Genomic DNA, 19,533 nt, shown 5'->3' on the forward strand with positions numbered 1-19,533 from the left:
TAAGATAGAGCTTTCACTTAGAATCAGTTTAATCAGCATTCTTATGTCCGTTCTGTTGCGTGCCAAAGTTTTGATACTATATAAAAATCTTTAAATTTTTAAAGGCATTCTTATAGTTGAAGCTAAAGATGATGAAAGCTTTTGAAAAAATCTAAAAGCTTGTGTAATAGCTTTTTCAAATTTTAGCAAAAGCTTTCTTAAAATATGCGTTGCTTGTTAAAGCTTTAATAAAAGACATAAACATATTAAAGATGAAAGCTTTAACGAAAATCTCATCATAGGTTTTTAAGCTTTGGCAGAAGCTATTATATATTTTATAATTATTTTATATTTATTTTATATATATTAAAGCTTTCACATAAAATCTGAACATATTAATGATGAACGCTTTAACGAAAATTTAAAGCTTTTGTGGTCTTGTCATTTCCAAATATTTGAAAACTTTTATAAAAATCTAAAAATTTGTTTAGGTTTATTCTTTCAAATATTAATGAAATATATAAAAAATTTTAAATTCTGATAGGCATTTCCACGGTGGAAATGTTAAAAGCTTTTACAAAAATCGTAATGCTTGTATGGTCATATCTTTTTCAAATTTTACCAAAAGGTTCCTTAAAATATGCATTGCTTGTTAAAGCTTTCGTATAAAATCTGAACATTTTTATGATTAAAGCTTTTACAAAAACCTGTAAGCTGATGAAAGCTTTTACATTTTTTAAAGCTTGCGTGGTCATATCTTTTCCAAATTTTAGCAAAAGCTTTCTAAAAATATGTATTGCTTGCTAAGGCTTTCATATAAAATCTGAACATTTTTATGATTAAAGCTTTTACAAAAACCCGTAAGCTTGTGTGGCCATATCTTTTTTTAAATTTTAGCAAAAGCTTCCTTAAAATATGTATTGTTTGTTAAAGTATTCATAAAAAATCTGAAAATTTGTATAGGCATATTTATGGTGATAATAAAGATTTGTAAAAGCTTTTGAAATAATCTAAAAACTTTCTTAGTTCTTTAAGTATTTTAGTTTTTGTCTTATCTTCAATTTTCGAAACTTCAAAACAGTTATATCAAATTCTACATATGTATATTCAGCGTAAGACAAAGTAGTTTACATTCAGGCGCCAGAGCTTTCTGAGTTCTCCGATTTTAAAAATTGTATCATTATCACAAGATTTGTCGCAATCGCTGTAGAAATCTGTGAAAATATTTATTATATTTTGCAAAGCTTCGCAGCATACACACAGGCTTACCGACATAATTAGACGCAGGTCCAACACAAAGAAATGCTGAGCGGTCACCTCGATGCGCTGCAGCTGTAATTGCGTGGAGAACTGATACACCACACAGCTGTAGCGCTTCAGCGCCGGCGTTGATCTTACAGTAGTCAATTTGCTTACCAAATCTGTTATGATGGCACCCTAAAAGTATCTTACATTTTTAACACATTTTATTAAAAGCTTAGCATTTTACACACCAACTGTTTGCAATTGCCGCAGACATAGCACAGATGACAAACTATCACACTAAATGGCAAAGCCGCCGGCATGCCCACTAAATAAGTGTAAGGTGAACCGTAGCCATCCAAACCCAGCAACGACCAATAGAGGTGACATGTGAAGTCCAGCATGTAACTCGAAATGATGCCGAAGAGTGACCAGCCGGCAAAGTCGTTGAAAAGTTGCACGGCTTTGAAGATCAGCGTATAATTCTCTTTGATGGCCAGCAGAAACTCCAAAGACTCGAAACGCTCATAGTTAATATCCAACAGCTGACTGGCGGGTGAAGTGCGGCAAGCGACCACCTGTCGCAGCTTGACACACACACAATCCAAATAGTGACGCAAGATGCGCGCATAAATCAATAGCTGTAGTATGCGTACGCGTAACGTGACGATGGTCCAAGCGGCATGCCAGTAATAACCGATATCGTTGAGCCACACCGAAACGACGGTGAATACGCAAATGCCCACCACGGACAGCAGTATCAAAGAGAAGAGCAGCAAACGTAAACTGTGCAGCAGCGCGCTTTGTCGTGTATTGCATTTCAAGCGCAACTTCAGTGACACTTCGATCTGCTGCAACAGCTGTAGGAATGACTCATGCTGCTCACGCTTCCACAGCGCCGCCATAAAGATGGAGAGATGTGTAAGCATCTGCGATGTGTAGACCAAAGTTGCGACCAACCAGGTAAGCACGAACCCGTGCTCAATCTCTCGCGCATACAAACCGTGTAAGTAGAGTACGCAAACAGTTACGGCGAGCATCGCCAAATAGAGACGTTGCAGCAGATAAGTCAAGCGCGTAGCCTTCTCTTCGGTCCAAGCCAATTGTCTGCCGCCCTTCTTTCGTGACAGCCGTTGCCAATGCGGCGCTGTGTAGTGCTCCTGTATGGGTATCACATAGATGCCGAACACAGCGCATCCACGTAGCCAAAACCGCAAACACTCTTCCATTTTGTAAGTGAATGACTGGCTTTGTAGCTTGCGGGCGCTTATAAGTGTTTCACAGGCAGGTGAAGTGGTCGCGGCGTTGAGTATTCTAAGTAATTTTTCTTAGCCATTTTATGCAATTAGTTGCTTGAATTTGCCCGTAATTAGCGCTACAATGGACTTAGACAAATGATAGCACTAAATTACTTGAAGTAATTTGCTTCTAAAGACAATTTATTAGAGGATACAGCGGAATTTGTAATATTAGCAAGTAGGAAAATTGAAGAAGTAACACTCCATTAGGTCTTACTAATTACTACTTCATCGGCTACTCATAGACAGATGCGCTTAAGTTTTCAATAATTGCATGACTAGATATATCATATATGATTGGCGCGAAAACCTTCATGGAGTTTAGCTTGACACATCCTGTGCGCAATAAGTCTGAAAACTCTAACCGAAGTAATGATGGACTTAATGCATTTCAGGATTAACGCCCCCTCCTCTTCTTTTTGTTTCAAGTCAGCGCGAGAAGTCTATTAAACTACTTGTGTAAAGAATATTTAAAAATACATTTAGCTGCTCCCGTTTACCAATTAAAAATTTCATATTCAATTTTAAAAGATCACCAAAATGACCAAATTCGAACAATATGGTTCGTTCTGTTGCATTAAGGGCACACAACTTTTTTCAAATGGCTTCCAGGTTTGCCTCCGAGTTAGCAGTCCTTAGACGGAAGAAATCTGATTGCATTTATATACCCGAATGTTGCAGAAACTGGGTCACAGTTCTCACAATCTTAGCTTTCAGGCAGCATTTCGAAGCTTTGGAGGTATGTGTGGACAATAGAATTGTCCGAGGTCTCACTTGTGGATGTACAGGATCCCCATGGTGACCAAATTCGGACAATATGGTCCAGTTTCAGAATTACCGCCGAGTTAACGGTCCGTAGACTAAAGAAATCTGGTTGCATTTCGGTTACATAGAGCCGAGTATTGCAGAAACTGGGTCACAGTTCCCACATTCTTAGCTTGCAGGCCGCATTTCGAAGCTTTGGAGGTATGTCTGGACAATAAAATTGTCCGAGTTCTCATTTGTGGATGTACAAGATCCTCATGGTGACCAAATTCGGACAATATGATCCGTTTTGTTGTATTAACGACACCAAACACTCTTCAAATGGCTTTTAGAATTACCGCCGAGTTAACAGTCCGTAGGCTAAAAAATCTGGTTGCCTTTCGGTTACCTAGACTCGAGTATTGCAGAAACTGGGTCACAGTTCCCACATTCTTAGCTTTCAGGCAGCATTTCGAAGCTTTGGAGGTATGTCTGGACAATAGAATTGCCCGAGTTCTCACTTGTGGATGTACAGGATCCCCATGGTGAGAACATCCGTTCTGTTACATTAACGACAGAAAACAGTCTTAAAATGAATTTCAAGATTACCGACGAGTAAACAGTCTTTGAACTAAAAAAATTTGATTGCATTTCGGTTACATAGGCTCGAGTTTTATAGAAACGGGTTCGCAGTTTTCACATTCCTTGCTTTCAGGCAGCATTTGGAAGCTCTGGAGGTATATGTGGACAATATGATTGTCCTAGGTCTCAAATCTGTAAGTACCGGTCTCAGTTCTGTTGCATTAACGGCAGAAAACACTCTATAAAAGACTTTCAAGATTGCCGTCGAGTTAGCAGTCCTTGACGAAAGAAATCTAGTTGCAACCATTTGTTATGGAAACGGGGTCACAGTTACTACATTCCCGCCATTCAAACAGCGTTTGGTAGCTCCGAAGGTACCAACTCAGTGGGTATACAAGTATAAGCACCAGCAGGAGGATGACCAGCTGTCACAATGTAAGTCATCACCATATAACGAAGTCGGAACGATATAAGTGTCCCTGGGCTCAATTCTACAGGTACAAGTCTCAATTTTGTTGCATTAATGGTAATTGGAAATTACTTTGAAAAATTCCCCCGAGTCCTTGAACAAAATAAGCCCAATATCATTCCAGTTACATAGAGCCGATTGTTGTGGGAACGGGGTGGCAATGTCACTTGGCTTTCGGGCAGCATTTGGTATTTCTGGAAATGTCAAAACAACCAGTGTTCAAGTCTACTGGACCGCCCTGGACCGCAGCGAGTACTTACTTCAAGTAGTGCCGTTTGAAGCTCTTCCCTCTTTGCCTTAACAATTCGTTGAAAAGCTTCCGCCTTTCTGCCTGTTGGAAACCCTAATTTAGCGTTTGCCTTTTTTGCTTCTCTAATGGCATACACATAAGTCTTTCTTATTTAAATATTCCACGTTTCTTTCCTGAAATCTCAATAGGTATATCACATAGGATCCCCAACTCTTCACTGATTTCGTCTTAACTTATACGTCAAACATGTTTCCAGCTGTTTTACCAAAAGTTAAGGTGGCTTTTCTGAGGCAAAACTTTTTCAGTACATTTCTGACGCCAGTCAAAGGCCGAAACCTTCGAATAACCATTGTAGATATTAACACTCAGCTTCCATGTAAATCTTTATACAGCGTTTGTAAGCGTCTGCAAGTTCATAATTATATGACCGCAACTGCAAAATTATACTGAAGGTTAACCTCATATACCATCATCTGCAGACGGAGTCTACCACTGAAGAAAGCACAACTGCGAACGCCTATACATCAGCAACACAGGACCTATTTTTCACTATATCCTAACTGCGTACTAAGAAGAAAAATCTAGAATTCCTAAAGTTAATATTCAAATAAAAATTCCCTGATCCGGAGACCGGTAAATGAAGTAAGCCGGAAAGACGTGAATGAACTTGGCGTCGCCTGAGTGGATTCGGATTTTTATGAGATTAAAAACTATCAGTCCGAGAAACTATTTTTGTCGCTACAAAAAAGAAAAACCCAGATGATTAAGACTGTCATTCATCATATCATACTCTTACCACATAAATGTACCTTAGCTATTTTTAAGCAAATCAAATGTTGAACTGCCAACTTTCGTTCCATAGCCATTCAAAGCTCAACTCCTATCAGTGCGCAGCCATGCTCTCTAATATAAATATGTATTTGTTAACTTTAACAGCTCTTCACTGTACCTACAACGCGTTGAACAAACACCCCACAGTATACAGCTTATCTTTGCGGTGATAAGAATCGCATGTTTAATTACAATACATATTGGCCACACCACAACTGCAGCGTTAAATTTTCCACCAGAAACTCTGTAAACTCGCAATGGAAAGGCAGCTGCGCGGTTGGTTGCGCTACTGCACATATTTCGGTATCTACGTAGGCGCTTTTGAGGATAGTAGCCTCCGCGTCACAATACACAACGTGAACAGCACAAGCAGCCATTTTGCGATTGAGACGAGGAGGCGCGCACAATGGTGCCGACGCGCAGCAATTTGCAGCACACTGACGCGGCAACGTCTCTATCTGTGTCTGCTAATGCTTGTGCTGGGCGTAGTCTACACGCATGGCTTAATAACACGCGCCACGATGCCGGGTATCTCTTGGGTAGCCGCGACTTTACTCTACAGTCTGCATGTGATGGCAGTGTTGTTTATATTACTCGAAGCTTGGCACAAGCAGGCGCAACATGATCGCTTTCTGCAGCTGCTGGAGCAGATTGAAGTAACACTGCGCTTACGGTTGCAGCACAAAGTGCAACACGCGGTACTATTCAACGGTCTGCGTCGGCTCATCGCTTATTTGTTGGTGTTTTCGATGCTCGGATTCGCGCTCTTTGCCTTGTCCACCATGTGGTTGCCTTATGTAGACTATTTCTGGCATGGCATTTGGTTGATCATAATTATACGCATACGCCTGATACAGCTCATAGTCTATCTGTGCATCTTGCGCCACTTCTTGCAATGTTTGTGCACGCGTCTGCGTTCGATTGTGGCAGCGCGCTTGTCATTGCGCTGTCAAATTTTGGATGTGGACTGTGAGCGCTTGTGCTTACTCCAGCGTTTATTGGCCGTGAAGGAGATCTACGAGCTGCTGCACAAGGAATTTCAGCTGCTCAACGACTTCGCCGGCTGGTCGTTGTTTGCCAGCATCAGCTCGTATTTATTGGACGCGATTTGCACACTCTACTGGATGCTGCTGAGTATCGAAGGATTCGTTCGACGGCGTCATTACGAAATTGCGGGCCTTTTTATGTTGCTGCCGCTGGCGGCAATACTCTGGTATCTGATGTACTTGTGCGATAACTGTCAGCAGTTGGTGCGTATATACATACATTTTATAGTCTACACTTAATAATGCAAATCTTCGCAAACTTCTAGGCGCGCTCTGTGTCCCAATTGTTGTCTAAATTGATGATCATTAACTCAGCAAATCGCGCTCTAAGACCACAACGTCTGCTTTTATACCAATTTTCGGCACAATTACAAATACAACGTATTGAAGTGTCGGCTCACAGTTTCTTCATACTAGAAATGCGTTTTCTCATAGCGGTGAGCCATAAATAACTGTATGTTTGCCTAACTATGGTTAATCTATTTTACGCTCATTAACAGATATGCACAGTAGTCGTGACGAATCTGGTGATTCTGGTGCAGATTTTGAAATCCTAATAATAGTAATGAAGCAAATGCATATTTTCATTAGGGTGGTACAAAATGCCGTCTACTTCTTCAAACTATAATTCATATTAAAACAAAACTTGCAAAAAACCGAAAATCTCTTTTAAATCCGAATAAAAAATTGAAAAACTTATTTAGAAAATAAATAAATTTTGTTTTTACGCTAGGTGGCAACTCTGTTTTAAACATGTTTATATTAAGGTCATAATAATGCTTTCTCTATGGCTTTCTTTAACAGCTTATGCATGATATATACTTTCTTAACACTTCTCGGCACGATTTTCTTTCTTTTACGCCATACATACATACATACGTGCAATTTCTAAACATTTTTTTTTTTTTTGAATTTTGGTTGGGTGGCAACTATATTCCAAAATATATTTATATATAATACCTTCCATAACGATTTTCTTTCTTTACACCGTACGTACAATTTGTAAAAATTTATCTCTTTTGAATTTTTGTTGGGTGGCAACTCTATTCCAAAATACGTTTAAGTTTAATACTTTTCGGGAGATTTTTGTTCTTTTACGCCGTACGTACAGTTGGTAAATTTTTTTCACTTTTGAATGTTTTGTTGGGTGGCAACTCTATTCCAAAGAATGTTCATATACATATATTTCCTTTCAGAACAATTTTCTTTTTTTTACACCATACGTACAGTTTCAAAAGTTTTTCTCTTTTTTGAATTTCGCCTTAGTTGGCAACTCTATTACAACATTTTTTATATTTAATCTTTTTCTGAACGATTTTCGTTCTTTCACGAAGTATGTACAGTTGGTAAAATTTTTTTTAAATTTTGAATTTTGTGTTGGTTGGCAACTCTACTCTAAAATATATTTAGATTTAATATTTCTCAAGACGTTTTTGTTTCTTTCACATCGTACGTACAGTTGGTAAAAGTTTTCCCTTTTTTGAATTTTGTGTTGGTTGGCAACTATGTATATTACAATTTTTTTTTACCCACTCTCACTTCTCATCCCGATTTTTTTTCTTTCACGTTTCAAATTTTGTAAACATTTTTTCTTTCGAATTTTTGTTTGGTGGCAACTCTATTTATATAAACTAGAGTCTATTCGAAACCCTTCCAAATGGGTCTTCTTTTGTCTTTACGCTTCACACTAATTTTATAATAATTTATCGATAGGTGGTAACTCCATTTCAAAATATTTAGCAGATAAATACCTCCCAAACGTTTCCACATGAGCGGCGCTGCTTTGACCTTGACACACTTTAATCGATATCTTTATTAGCTCGCGCCCTTTAATGGTTATCCTTACTATCTCGCGCTAATTAATAATGCATCAGGTCATCAATTCGACTGCCGCTCGCTTAATATATGACTGCACTCTTCACTCATTACTCCTACAACATCGTTCGCTCGAAGCAACCACGATTAGCGCCGCAGCGTCAGCGTGATGGAGCAACAATTGCAAGCTTGGTTGCGCATTTGTTCATTCTTCGGCATCTACGTGAGCGCCACGAAGTGCACGGACAACGACAATATCAGGGATGTACGCGGCCACACCAACTCACGCGCTTACTGGCTGCAACGCGGCTACAATTGCCTGTTGTTTCTTATCATTTGTATTGTATTCGGGTGCAGTGTTTGCTGGCAAACGATTCCGCCGGGCCTTGAACTCAATTGGATAGCAGTAACCATACTCTTCGCAACGCGTTTAATCACGAACGCGTTCATTTTAATGGAAGCGGTGTGGAAGCAGCAACAACATGAAGACTTCCTCAAAGCGTTGCAGGCGATTGAGGCGTCAATGCAGCTGCGGCTTAAATGGCGCATTGACAGCGCGACGCTGCTGTGGCAAATAAAACGCTTACTTAAATATCATCTGGCCTTCTCCGTGCTCGGCATAGTGCCATTCATGGTGGCCACCTGGGTAATACGGGATTATAGCGGCTACTTTTGGCAGGGCCTGTGGTATATATGCAGCATACGCGTACGCACGCTGCAATTGCTCGTTTATTTGCGCATATTACGGCATTACTTGCGTGACTTTTGTTTGCAGTTGCAACAGCTGGTGGCCTACCGCCGGACACCGCAACACCGCTTGTTGGACTTTGATTATGGGCGGCTTGACACGTTGCATCAACTGCTGGCGCTCAAAGAGACTTATATGCTGCTCTATGAGACCTTCGAGTTGCTGAAGGACTTTGCTGGTTGGTCGCTCTTCGGCATTGTCATTACGTCTCTATTGGATTTGAGCTCGAACTTCTACTGGCTCCTACAAAGCTTCGATAATTTTTTGGGCCGTCGTTATTACTACTTGGCTGATCTCTGGTGGTTTCTTCCCGTCGCGGCATTGATTTGCGAATTGTGTTATCTGTGCGATAATTGCAGACATCTGGTATGTATTTGGGTTTTACATGCAAAAATAAAATATAGCATACTTACAGGATGGCATTGTGTCGCTTTTACTAAGCCAGTTGATTCGCTTGAATTCAGCAAGCGCGAGGCGGCAATATCAATTGGTTTTGCAGCAATTCGCCATGCAGTTGCAGCTGCAGCGCATTGAGATTACGGCACGTGCATTCTTCACTCTGGACTTTCGCTTCATGATGTCGGTGAGCCTGCATGTATGCTAAAAATTTCTCACTAATGCTAAAAATGAGTTATATCCCCCAGTTTTGCGCGGCCATGGCTATGCATTTGGTAATACTAAAACAATTTTAAAGAAATTGTTAGAAAATAAAACATTATTATTTCTTAAAGAGAAAAAATAACAAAAGTAATATATAAAAGACTTATAGTTACTGAAGTGGGCAAAACAAAACAAGCTATCCCTCTACCATATGTAATTAAGGTGAAGACATCCTAGCGATCAGCTAAACGGAAATTTCCAAGCTTTATTTACAGTGCTTGATATCCCGGCTCCCGGTGTTACTTTAAACACAAAATTCGCATTTGTATTCATTGCTTACATTAAGGAGACGTTTCTTTTTTGAACGCTTTCGAATTCATTGCATACATTTAGACGCTCTAAATAAAAATTTTTGGCACCTGTACAGCAAGCTTTGTAGCAGAAATGTCTTTTTAGTCGTTTCCGTTGCAGGTGGTTTTGATTTGGTAAACAAAATCGAATTCGTTGCCTACATGTAGGCACTTTTATATAAAACTCCCGCAATTTATTTGGTAAGCGTATCGCTGTTGTGTCAATCTGAGCTGAGAACAAAAACCTTCGCCAGTTACCTCTATGCTTTGCACTTGGTCCCCTTTTGGTTGCGTGGGCGCCCTTGTTTCCGTTCAATCAAAGGCACTTTTCGCTGGAGCATCAACTTCATGACTATATTCATGTCGCCGTTGAACTCATACAGTTCGTAGTTCAACTTCTTCGATATTCATCGCTTACGCGGACGGATTCAAAGATCTTGCTGAGAACAGTTTTCTCTAATGCTTCAAGGGTTTTCTCATCACGGATCGTTATCGCCCACGTCGCCCACTACGCCATATAATAGGACAGAAATCATGAAACCTTTTGGAACGTAATTTTTCATCGTGGAGAAAAGAATCTCAAATGTCTTCCAATCCCAAAGTAGCACCCGTGGGTAAGAGTATTCTGCGCTACACCTCCAGGCTTACATTTTGGAGGAATTTATGCTAGTTCCGAGATATCCAAAATTGTCATCTGTGTACCCCATTGTATGTATTGTACTTTTATAGTAGACAGTGCTGCTGCGTTCAGATGTCCATCATTATAAAGAAGAAGATATACGAGAGAGTATCACCCTGACTATAATCAGCCTGGTATCGAACGACACAGAAAGTTTGTTCCCGATTTTGACGGAGCTAATAGTTGTGCTCACCGTCATTTTGCATAACCGTATGAGATTTCGCAGATATATTAATTTTGACAGCGTTGTGGAAGGCGGATTTTAAATCGACAAAAAATGGTGATGGCTGTCGTTCTTTTTACTGAGAGTCTTTTCCATAATTTGACGAATTGTGAAAATATGGTCTTTGGTCTAAAGCCACACTGATAAAATCTATTCAGTTTATTTACAAGGAGCTTAGTGTTGTGTGGGAGACTGTCAAATGAAGCTTATATGCAACGATAAGAATGTTTATGTCACAATAATTAGCACAGACGTATATTCCAAACATTGGGCGTGTTTTCATCTGGCCAAATTATGCTTAGCAGCTGAAACATGTGTCTTTCCAGCTTCTCACCACCGACTTAAAACAGCTCAGCCGGTAATTCTTAAGCTGCATTAGAACTGTTTTCACCTTGTCTTGGTCAAGTGGTGGGACGATAATGTTGTCACGGTAGATCGTTAATGCCAGTTATTCTTCATCCGTGTCATCTCTATTGGAGCCTTTTTGCAGCCAATTTCACATACCTAAAGCATTTCAATTTCGTTGCCTTCATGTTGGCGATTCATAGTAAAGAAAGAGGGTTTAAAATCTTCGTATGGAATGAACATTTTCGTAACTTTTTCACTGTAAAGGGTGATCCATTTCGTGGTTCCCTACTTAAAAATAAAAACGCAAGAACTTCTAGTTTAATTGGGAATGTTTATTTTGTCGTTCAAAAGAACATTCATTGGCATTTATTTTTTGAAGATTATCTCTTTAAAATGTTGGCCGCGGTTAGGTTTCAGATAGTCCATCCGTTGAGTCCAATTTTCGATGACTCGTTCGAGCATTTCTACTGGTAATAAGCAAACGACACGCGTAATGCTTTGCTTCAAGGCCTGATTTGAAGCGAGATTGTCCGCATTGGCTTTAGACTTTATATATCACCACAGGAAAACGCCTAACGGTATGATACCACATGTTATTGGTGGCCAATTGACCGACCCAAAACGTGAAATTATCTGCTCACCGAAGTGTGCTCTCAATAAATCCATTGGTTGATGCGATGTGTGGCAAGTGACGCCGTCTTGTTGAAACCAAATGTTGCCGAGATAACGAGCTTCAATTTCAGGCATAAAATAGTCAGTTATCATATCGCGATAACGGTCACCATTGACGGTTACGTTCTCACTGACAACATTTTTGAAGAAATATGGACCGATATTTCCACTCGAAAACGTTTGATCTTCTTGGAACCTTTCAAGAGATCATATAGCGAAGCGATTTCGCTTGGGAAGGTCGAGCGGCTTCAGTTCTTATACAAGCTATATTTTATATGCTTTCAATTTAAGATCTCAACGTAAAAAGCGACATGTCCTTCTAAACATCAGTCCGAGTTGCTACGAACAGCGCCGAATCGACTCTCTATGGTCTTCGTGTACACTCTCAGATACGGCTGCTATATTTTCTTCACTGCGTGCTGTACGTGATCTATTCGGTCGAATATTATCCAATAGTGAATGCTGGGTCTCAAGGTGGGTGTTGGTGAGCCAGTACTTTTTCACCGGCAATAAATAATAAATTTTTCCCATTCCCAATATATTCATATCTTACCGGCGCTAAGTGACATCTCATTGAAAAATTAATCAAATAACTCTGACATGCCTGCATATCAATGCATCTGCATGCAACCGATAGTGCAACAATTAGCTCGGTCTCCAACTAATTTAGACGTGTCATGGAGCAACAGCTACAAGCTTGGTTTCGCTACGCTGCAATTCTAGGCATTCAAACGGGAAATGCGCACAAGCCGCGAAACCAACATGTAACCGGACTCTGTAGAGCGCACACGAAGCGAAGAAGCGCATTTTCTGAGAAAATAAATGTGCTCATCTCTTGTCTACAGCGCTGCTACAACTATGCTTTGCTGCTTTGGGTGTTTGCAGTCTATATAAACGGCTTGTATTGGCGTCGACGCATACCCAACACCATGCTCACCTGGCTGGTGGCGACCATACTCTTCACCGCACAAGCCATCACAAACGTGCTCATCATCGCTGAGACACTGTGGAAGCAGCAAGAACACGAGGCCTTTCTGCTGCTGCTCCAGCGCATTGCATTCGCCTTTAAGCTGCGCCTGCGACAGCCTATCGAACAGCAGCAATTTCTGTTGAGTTTGCGGCACCATTTGTGCTTTTCGATGGCAGTGTGGTTGCTGGGTCTCTTGCTCTTTCTATTGACCTCATTCTGGCTGCAATACATCGGCTACTTCTGGTATGGCTTGTGGTTCATAATCACCATGCGTGTACGCGTGATACAACTGCTGATTTACTTGCGCTTGCTGCAGCATTACATGCGTTGTCTCTGCAAGCAATTGAGTCAAGTTGTAGCATACCACACGGCGCCAGATAGTCAAATGCTGGATTATAATTATGCAAAGCTGTTAACGCTCGAATATTTGCTGGCTGTCAAGGAAGTTTATGCGCTGCTCTGTGAAGCGTTTCATTTACTAAACGATTTCGCCGGCTGGTCGCTGTGTAGCAATATATCATGCTGTATGCTCGACATCACTTGCAATATATATTGGTCGCAATTGATATTAGACGGCAGTGCTAAACGCCGTTATTACTATATAGCGAGCATATGGTGGATTATTTCCATGATTGCTATGGTCTGGCATATCTGTCGGTTAAGTGATAACTGCAAACAGTTGGTGAGTGAAAATGTTCACAATAAGCAATTTTTGGAAGACACAATTTTACTTAAAAAATTTATATTGCCTACATTTAAGATGAGTAACTAGCGTAAGTTTTAAATCTCATTTATTCTAAACATTTTTTTATCTCATTTTTTATTGTATTAACTGCTTTTGAAGTATCTTAAAGCTCATATATTCACTTTATAAATAGTATTGCTTCTTTTTGGTTCAGGAGACAAGCAAATTTAGAGATAAAATATGTTTTTATATTATTCAATGAGTAATAATTTTATTTTAATTTAAAAGGAACTTTATTGCCTACCTTTAGGAGTATAAAGCTTTAACACATGTATAGTCAATACAGCAATGCTGAGGATCGCTGAAGTATTATAAAGAAAAACTTTTCTAGAAAATGATTAATTAAAAATATTTATTGCCTACATTTAGGAACTCATAGCCAAGGGTTTATTAAATTGTTAAAAAAATACGGCCTCTATATATGTTATTATATTATTCAATAATATAAAAATAATAATTTTATTTTAATTTGAAAGGTACTTTATTGCCTACTTTTAGGAGTATAAAGCTTTAACACATTTATGGTCAATACAGCAATGCTGATAATCGCTGAAGTATTATAAAGAAAGACTCTTTTAGAAAATTATTAAATAAAACTAATTATTGCCTACATTTAGGAGGTCATAGCCAACGGTTTATTAAATTTCTAAAACATACGGCATCTCTGATGTTCACAATTACCTTAAATTACTATAAATAAAAACTAATTTTAAAAATGATGCATTAAAAAATCGTATTGCATACATTTAGGATTATTTAGAAGCGTATTTTTGTTATTGTTGTAAAAATTTTAAGAAAATATGTATTGCATACATTTAGGATTATTTACAAGCGCATTTTTTTAATCCATTTTATATATAAAGATTATTTTATAAGAATTATTTTATTTTTTGAACTTAATATTTTAAAAGTTAGTTTTCCTACAAATCTTTTGCCTGCTTTTAGGAGTTCATAGTCAAAAATTGATTAATAGAGCCATGTTGGGCATCGTCACTACCCAAAATTTTTACAAATAAAAACAATTATTAAAAATTGCTTAAAAATATTGCATACATTTAGGGTTCATTACTAAAATGTATATTAAAGTCTACCTTTCGGAACACATCCTATTACATTTAGTTCGTAAATTGAGCTTAAGATTTAATTATATTTTATTTACATATATCATAATTAATATTTTTAACTTCATTGATCCACGCGCATACTTTATATTGCCTACTTTTAGGATCGCTTAATAGCCAATTTATTAAGCAAAATAATTATTAGCAGTTCTGCGCGTTCATCGCGCGCTTATCGCCTGTGCTTACAGCAGTTCACTATGCAACTGCAACTGCAACCGCTTGAGGTGTCCGCGAAGGGATTTTTCATTTTAGATATGCAGTTACTCATGTCGGTAAGCCCACGTATATGCTTTAGTCCCAATAAGAACTATGTATAAAACAATTAATGTATACGTTATTTCAGATTTCCATTGCGATAACTGCTTATTTGGTGATAATAAGACAGTTTTTGACTATCTAAATATTGTATTTTTTTTTTTTGGAAAAAACGAAATGTGTTATAATAAAGTGGTGAACCAAAATATGTAGGTATATATTTATTGTTTATATTTTTTTTTAATTATTGCAAAATATATTTTTCTATTTATATATTTCGATTTAAAGGAACAAATTTCTAAGAACAAAACAGAAAAATAACATTTTATGCATTGATAGCTCCGTTATAACCAGTCACTGACATTCAACAGTGCGTATACGTAACCTTAAGGTATTTACATATAAACTTTTCTACCTTTAGTACTACTTTGGTACTTAATAAATTATAAATAAGCATAAATAATATTTTGTATTGTTCGCTTTTGCTATCAAATCTCGAACGCAGACGTCCACTGTGTGTATACACAAAATGTGTATACATTTTTTTTTTTAAAAATTCCTCAAATTCTGAAGTACTTTAACCGTTAAAAATTCTGCGATTAATACAAAATTATTAATTTATTATAATTGCGAAATGTTCATATTTTTTATTAAAAGCAAATTTCCCGATAGTAAAATTCCAAAAATAAACAGCTCAACTCACCAATTACACCCAACAGTGCGTATGAGTAACTATGAAATATCAAAAACAACTGATAATGTGAAATGGCTTAATAAACATAGTATTTTATTTTACAACAAGAAAAAAGTTAAATTTGGCTCCACCAAAGCCGAAATACCCTTTACAAATAAAAAAGTTTCCCTACAAAACTTAGTTTTGATCGTTCGATTTCTATGACGGCTAAATATGTGATACAGGGATCCAATCTTCAAAATAGGTTCGATGTTCTTGTCAAAAGTTCTTGGAGATAACTGGACAAATAAAAAATTTTCCCATATAAGGACATATATTTGATCGCTCAGTTTGTATGGCAGCTATATGCTATAGTAAGCCGATCTGAACAATTTCTTCGGAGATTACATTGTTGCCTTAGAAAATAAGCTGTACCAAATTTCGTGAATATATCTTGTCAAATGCAAAAGTTTCCTATGCAAGAACTTTTTTCTGATCGTTCAGTTTGTATGCCGGCTAAATGCTATAGTAAGCCGATCCAGAAAATTTTTTCATATACATATTGTAGCGTTGTCTTGGATAATAATTGATGCTAAATTTCGTGAAGATATCTCGTCAAAGGGAAAAGTTTGCTATGCAAGCACTAGATTCAGATCGTTCAGTTTGTATTGCAACTATATGCAACAGTGGTCCGATATCAGCCATTCCGACAAATGAGCAGCTTCTTGCTGAGAGAAGAACGTGTGTAAAATTTCAGAACGATATCTCAAAAACTGTGGAACAAATTCGTATATGTACATGCGGACGGACAGACGGATATAGCCAAATCGTCTCAGATTGAATCGTTAATGATTTATATATATTATATTATAGGGTCTCTTTTTATCACATTACTCTCATTTACAGATCTCATATTTTGGCCGATACTTTCGGTAAATAATCAGCCTTAGGTACTGTGGTGCTCATGTGCGGTATATGCTGGCTACAAAAGTGCTGATACGATTTTGACTATACCTTGATGTGGGGTTACACTATTTGAAGACAATATGTGCAAAGTTTTAATTATATTGAGTTTAGGGTAGTGTATAATTCGGTCATGTTAAGTAGGCTTCATGAACCAAATATCCGACGCTTCAAAAGTTAGCCCAAGCGTTAGCAATTTCATATGGTAGTATGAGTATGTATGCATCATAGGTATTTATTATTATTGTTTTTTTATTTTTCATGATTTTGCAGAACTTTCTTTCACGAAATATTTTCAAATATATCTAATGTCAATATGTACGGGATTATTCCTTCCAGGCGCCACTATTAATACTTATTTGCATCTGCATATGTAAATTGTCTTCAAGCATACAGAAATTGTATCAACACCACCATATACGAAGTCATAGTTGCTAAAATCTATGCAAAAGAACAATAATTAATTGAGAATTAGTTTTCTGAAACATACATTAGGGCTCACCGCTGTTATCAAACGCAAGTCTAATATAAAGAAATTCCTGCCGGTCACTACAATGCACTGCAGCTCTAACTGTGTGCAGAATAATTGCAATAAAATACGATAAGAACGCATGGACTGCGAAGAACTCATAAATATTAGACGACGCAATCTAGCGGCCAACAAGCGATCCTAAAAGTATGTTAAGAAATGATTAAGTGAAGCAGTTATTGCGATTTCTTATGCTTACAAGTTGCGAACATTTATGACACAGGTAACAAATATGCCAGATGGTAGCGGTCATAGGTACCAACCACCAAACACCTGCCACATAGTAGGTGGGACTCTCCATAAAACCCTCATAGCTTAGCAGTATCCAGTAGAGCGTACAACCATAGTCAAAAATGCTAGAGGTTATTATAGCAAAGAATGACCAGCCGGCGAATTCACTGAGCAGCTCAAATGCCTTAAAGAGTAAGTCGTAGATATCCTTAATGGCCGAGAGATATGCCAAAGTTTGCAGTTTTTCATAGTTAACATCCAACAGCTGTTGGCTTGGCGCCGTGCGGTATGCAACAAGCTGTTCTAATTTCATGCACAGACACTCCATATAATTTCGCAAGGCACACACGTAAACGCATAACTGTATGATACGCAGACGAATGATAATGTTATACCAAATGGCATACCAATAGTAAGCCAAATGTTCTAATTCCATAAAATAATAAACCGCAATAACGGAGCAAATGAGCGATAGCCAAAACAGATATTGAAGGTGCCAACGCGCACAAGATATCCAACAATGCAATTTAATGTTCTCTCGCAGCCGTAGCTTCAGTGAGAATTCAATTTCGTGCAGCAGCCTCAAGAATGCTTCCTGCTGCTGTTGACGCCAGAGACCTTCAGCCACAATGATTATAGAAGTTAATGCTTGTAAAGCGTATAACAGAGTGCTCACTGCTTCGCTGGCCCTGCCCGGTATGGGTTTCAATGACACAAGCCCTTTCACAAACACTACACAAATTCCAACAAGCTGTATGTACAGACAAATTTCCTTCAAACGTTGTTTTGTTGAGATTGGCTGGCGCTCTAGCCATGCTAGACGCTTGCTGTGCGCGGAAAGTCTGTTATTTATGTAACTTGTTTTCAAGTTTGGACTTATGTAGAGCCCGAAAAAGAGCGAATAGCGTAACCAAGCTCGCAATTGCTGCTCCATTTCGCGTGGACTTTCTTTGGTGTACGAGTAAGTATTAACTTAGCTTTTTGGGTCAATTAGGTTCATATGTGGCAAGCACTTAACGCGTTAATTGATTGACATGTAAATAGATATAACTGATTATAAGTAAATAAAATTACATTCATAATTCAAAGTGCCACGAAAGCACTATGGAGAGTGCGCTTGCTTGCGGCATAACGATGACGGTGAGCGTGTTCTTTAGCCACGAGAAGGTAAGCGAACAAACGAGTGAATTCTGACCATTTAACGCTGCCAGTTACTCAGCAAAGAACCTTCATAATAAAAATTATATTTCTCAAACGTTTTTTTTTGCAAAATAGTTCGTTTTTTTTTTGCTGAGGAAGAGTAAAAATGGAAACTACAATATAGCATACATAAGTACACATAGCCGAACCTAAAACTATGGATGTTTTAACAAAATGAATAATTCGTCTTCATAAAAAAGAATTTGTTATGCACTATTTTACCATAACCCTTAAAGTTTTAAGTTCTTTTTAGATTTTATCACATAAAGTTCAGTATTGAAATCTTAACGTCAGCACTGGTAAGATCTAAGCGACCAGCGCATAATAACTTATTCACGAATTTGAAGCTTTCACAATTAATATAAACCTAAATGAGCTTTTATGAAAGCACACGCATGGAAAATGCAAGAATATATGGCGCTTTCAAAGGTTGGTACATGTGAAAGCTTTCACAATTAATATATGTAAACCTAAATGAGCTTTTATGAAAGCACATGCATGGATAATGCAAGAATATATGGCGGTTTCAAAAGTTGGTACATGTGAAAGCTTTCCAAAAGCAGTTTTAACTTCTTCTCAGTTTTTAACATGTAAAATTAATAACTTACACCTCGATTTCACCACTGTTTCGCGAATTCGAAGCTTTCATTTAATAATAATTTGAGCTTTTATGAAAGCTCACGTATGGAAAATACAAGAATATTTACATAGCGCTTTCATAGTTCAGTAAATGTGAAAGCTTTCTAAACGCTAGAAAATCATTTATGTTAGTAGCTTCGGCATTTATGCTGGGTGGAAATTAAATATAGTCTGTATTCTCCGAAATGGTTGATAAAACTATACAGATATTTTATAAATAGTACATTGCTGCCTTCCTAACTTTTAAGGTAACATTCAAGATATCCATAAGTTTTTGGACAAACTTTCGGTTACTTCTAATTTCTGCAACAGCTTTTTCGAAAGTTTGTCT

At 37.9% G+C, this 19,533-nt stretch overlaps 4 protein-coding genes across 5 annotated transcripts; 3 read left to right on the plus strand and 1 right to left on the minus strand.

Annotated features, from left to right (window-relative positions):
• Positions 1 to 1,112: 1,112 nt before the first annotated feature.
• On the minus strand, positions 1,113 to 2,450 carry LOC126759353 (putative gustatory receptor 39b). Its single transcript, XM_050474088.1, has 3 exons — positions 1,473 to 2,450; positions 1,249 to 1,416; positions 1,113 to 1,193 (listed from the first exon to the last, which is right to left on the minus strand). Exons 1-3 carry the CDS (start codon positions 2,448 to 2,450, stop codon positions 1,113 to 1,115), a joined length of 1,227 nt encoding a protein of 408 aa, XP_050330045.1.
• A 2,953-nt stretch (positions 2,451 to 5,403) lies between these two features.
• LOC126758747 (putative gustatory receptor 39b) lies at positions 5,404 to 7,144 on the plus strand. Its single transcript, XM_050473122.1, has 3 exons — positions 5,404 to 6,645; positions 6,708 to 6,878; positions 6,942 to 7,144. Exons 1-3 carry the CDS (start codon positions 5,653 to 5,655, stop codon positions 6,996 to 6,998), a joined length of 1,221 nt encoding a protein of 406 aa, XP_050329079.1. The 5' UTR covers positions 5,404 to 5,652; the 3' UTR covers positions 6,999 to 7,144.
• Positions 7,145 to 8,280: 1,136 nt separating this feature from the next.
• On the plus strand, positions 8,281 to 9,984 carry LOC126758503 (putative gustatory receptor 39b). Of its 2 annotated transcripts, XM_050472789.1 has the most exons (5): positions 8,281 to 8,962; positions 9,032 to 9,370; positions 9,420 to 9,587; positions 9,649 to 9,675; positions 9,736 to 9,984. In XM_050472789.1, exons 1-5 carry the CDS (start codon positions 8,426 to 8,428, stop codon positions 9,760 to 9,762), a joined length of 1,098 nt encoding a protein of 365 aa, XP_050328746.1. In that variant the 5' UTR covers positions 8,281 to 8,425; the 3' UTR covers positions 9,763 to 9,984. The 2 variants fall into 2 exon arrangements, with proteins under 2 accessions (XP_050328746.1, XP_050328745.1); XM_050472788.1 differs by having other exon boundaries at positions 8,281 to 9,370.
• Positions 9,985 to 12,553: 2,569 nt separating this feature from the next.
• On the plus strand, positions 12,554 to 13,618 carry LOC126759354 (putative gustatory receptor 39b). The gene is made up of 2 exons (XM_050474089.1): positions 12,554 to 13,528; positions 13,607 to 13,618. Exons 1-2 carry the CDS (start codon positions 12,554 to 12,556, stop codon positions 13,616 to 13,618), a joined length of 987 nt encoding a protein of 328 aa, XP_050330046.1.
• Positions 13,619 to 19,533: the final 5,915 nt, after the last annotated feature.

The sequence above is a fragment of the Bactrocera neohumeralis genome, chromosome 5 (assembly GCF_024586455.1).
Source record: "Bactrocera neohumeralis isolate Rockhampton chromosome 5, APGP_CSIRO_Bneo_wtdbg2-racon-allhic-juicebox.fasta_v2, whole genome shotgun sequence".
Taxonomy (NCBI): Eukaryota; Metazoa; Arthropoda; class Insecta; order Diptera; family Tephritidae; genus Bactrocera; species Bactrocera neohumeralis.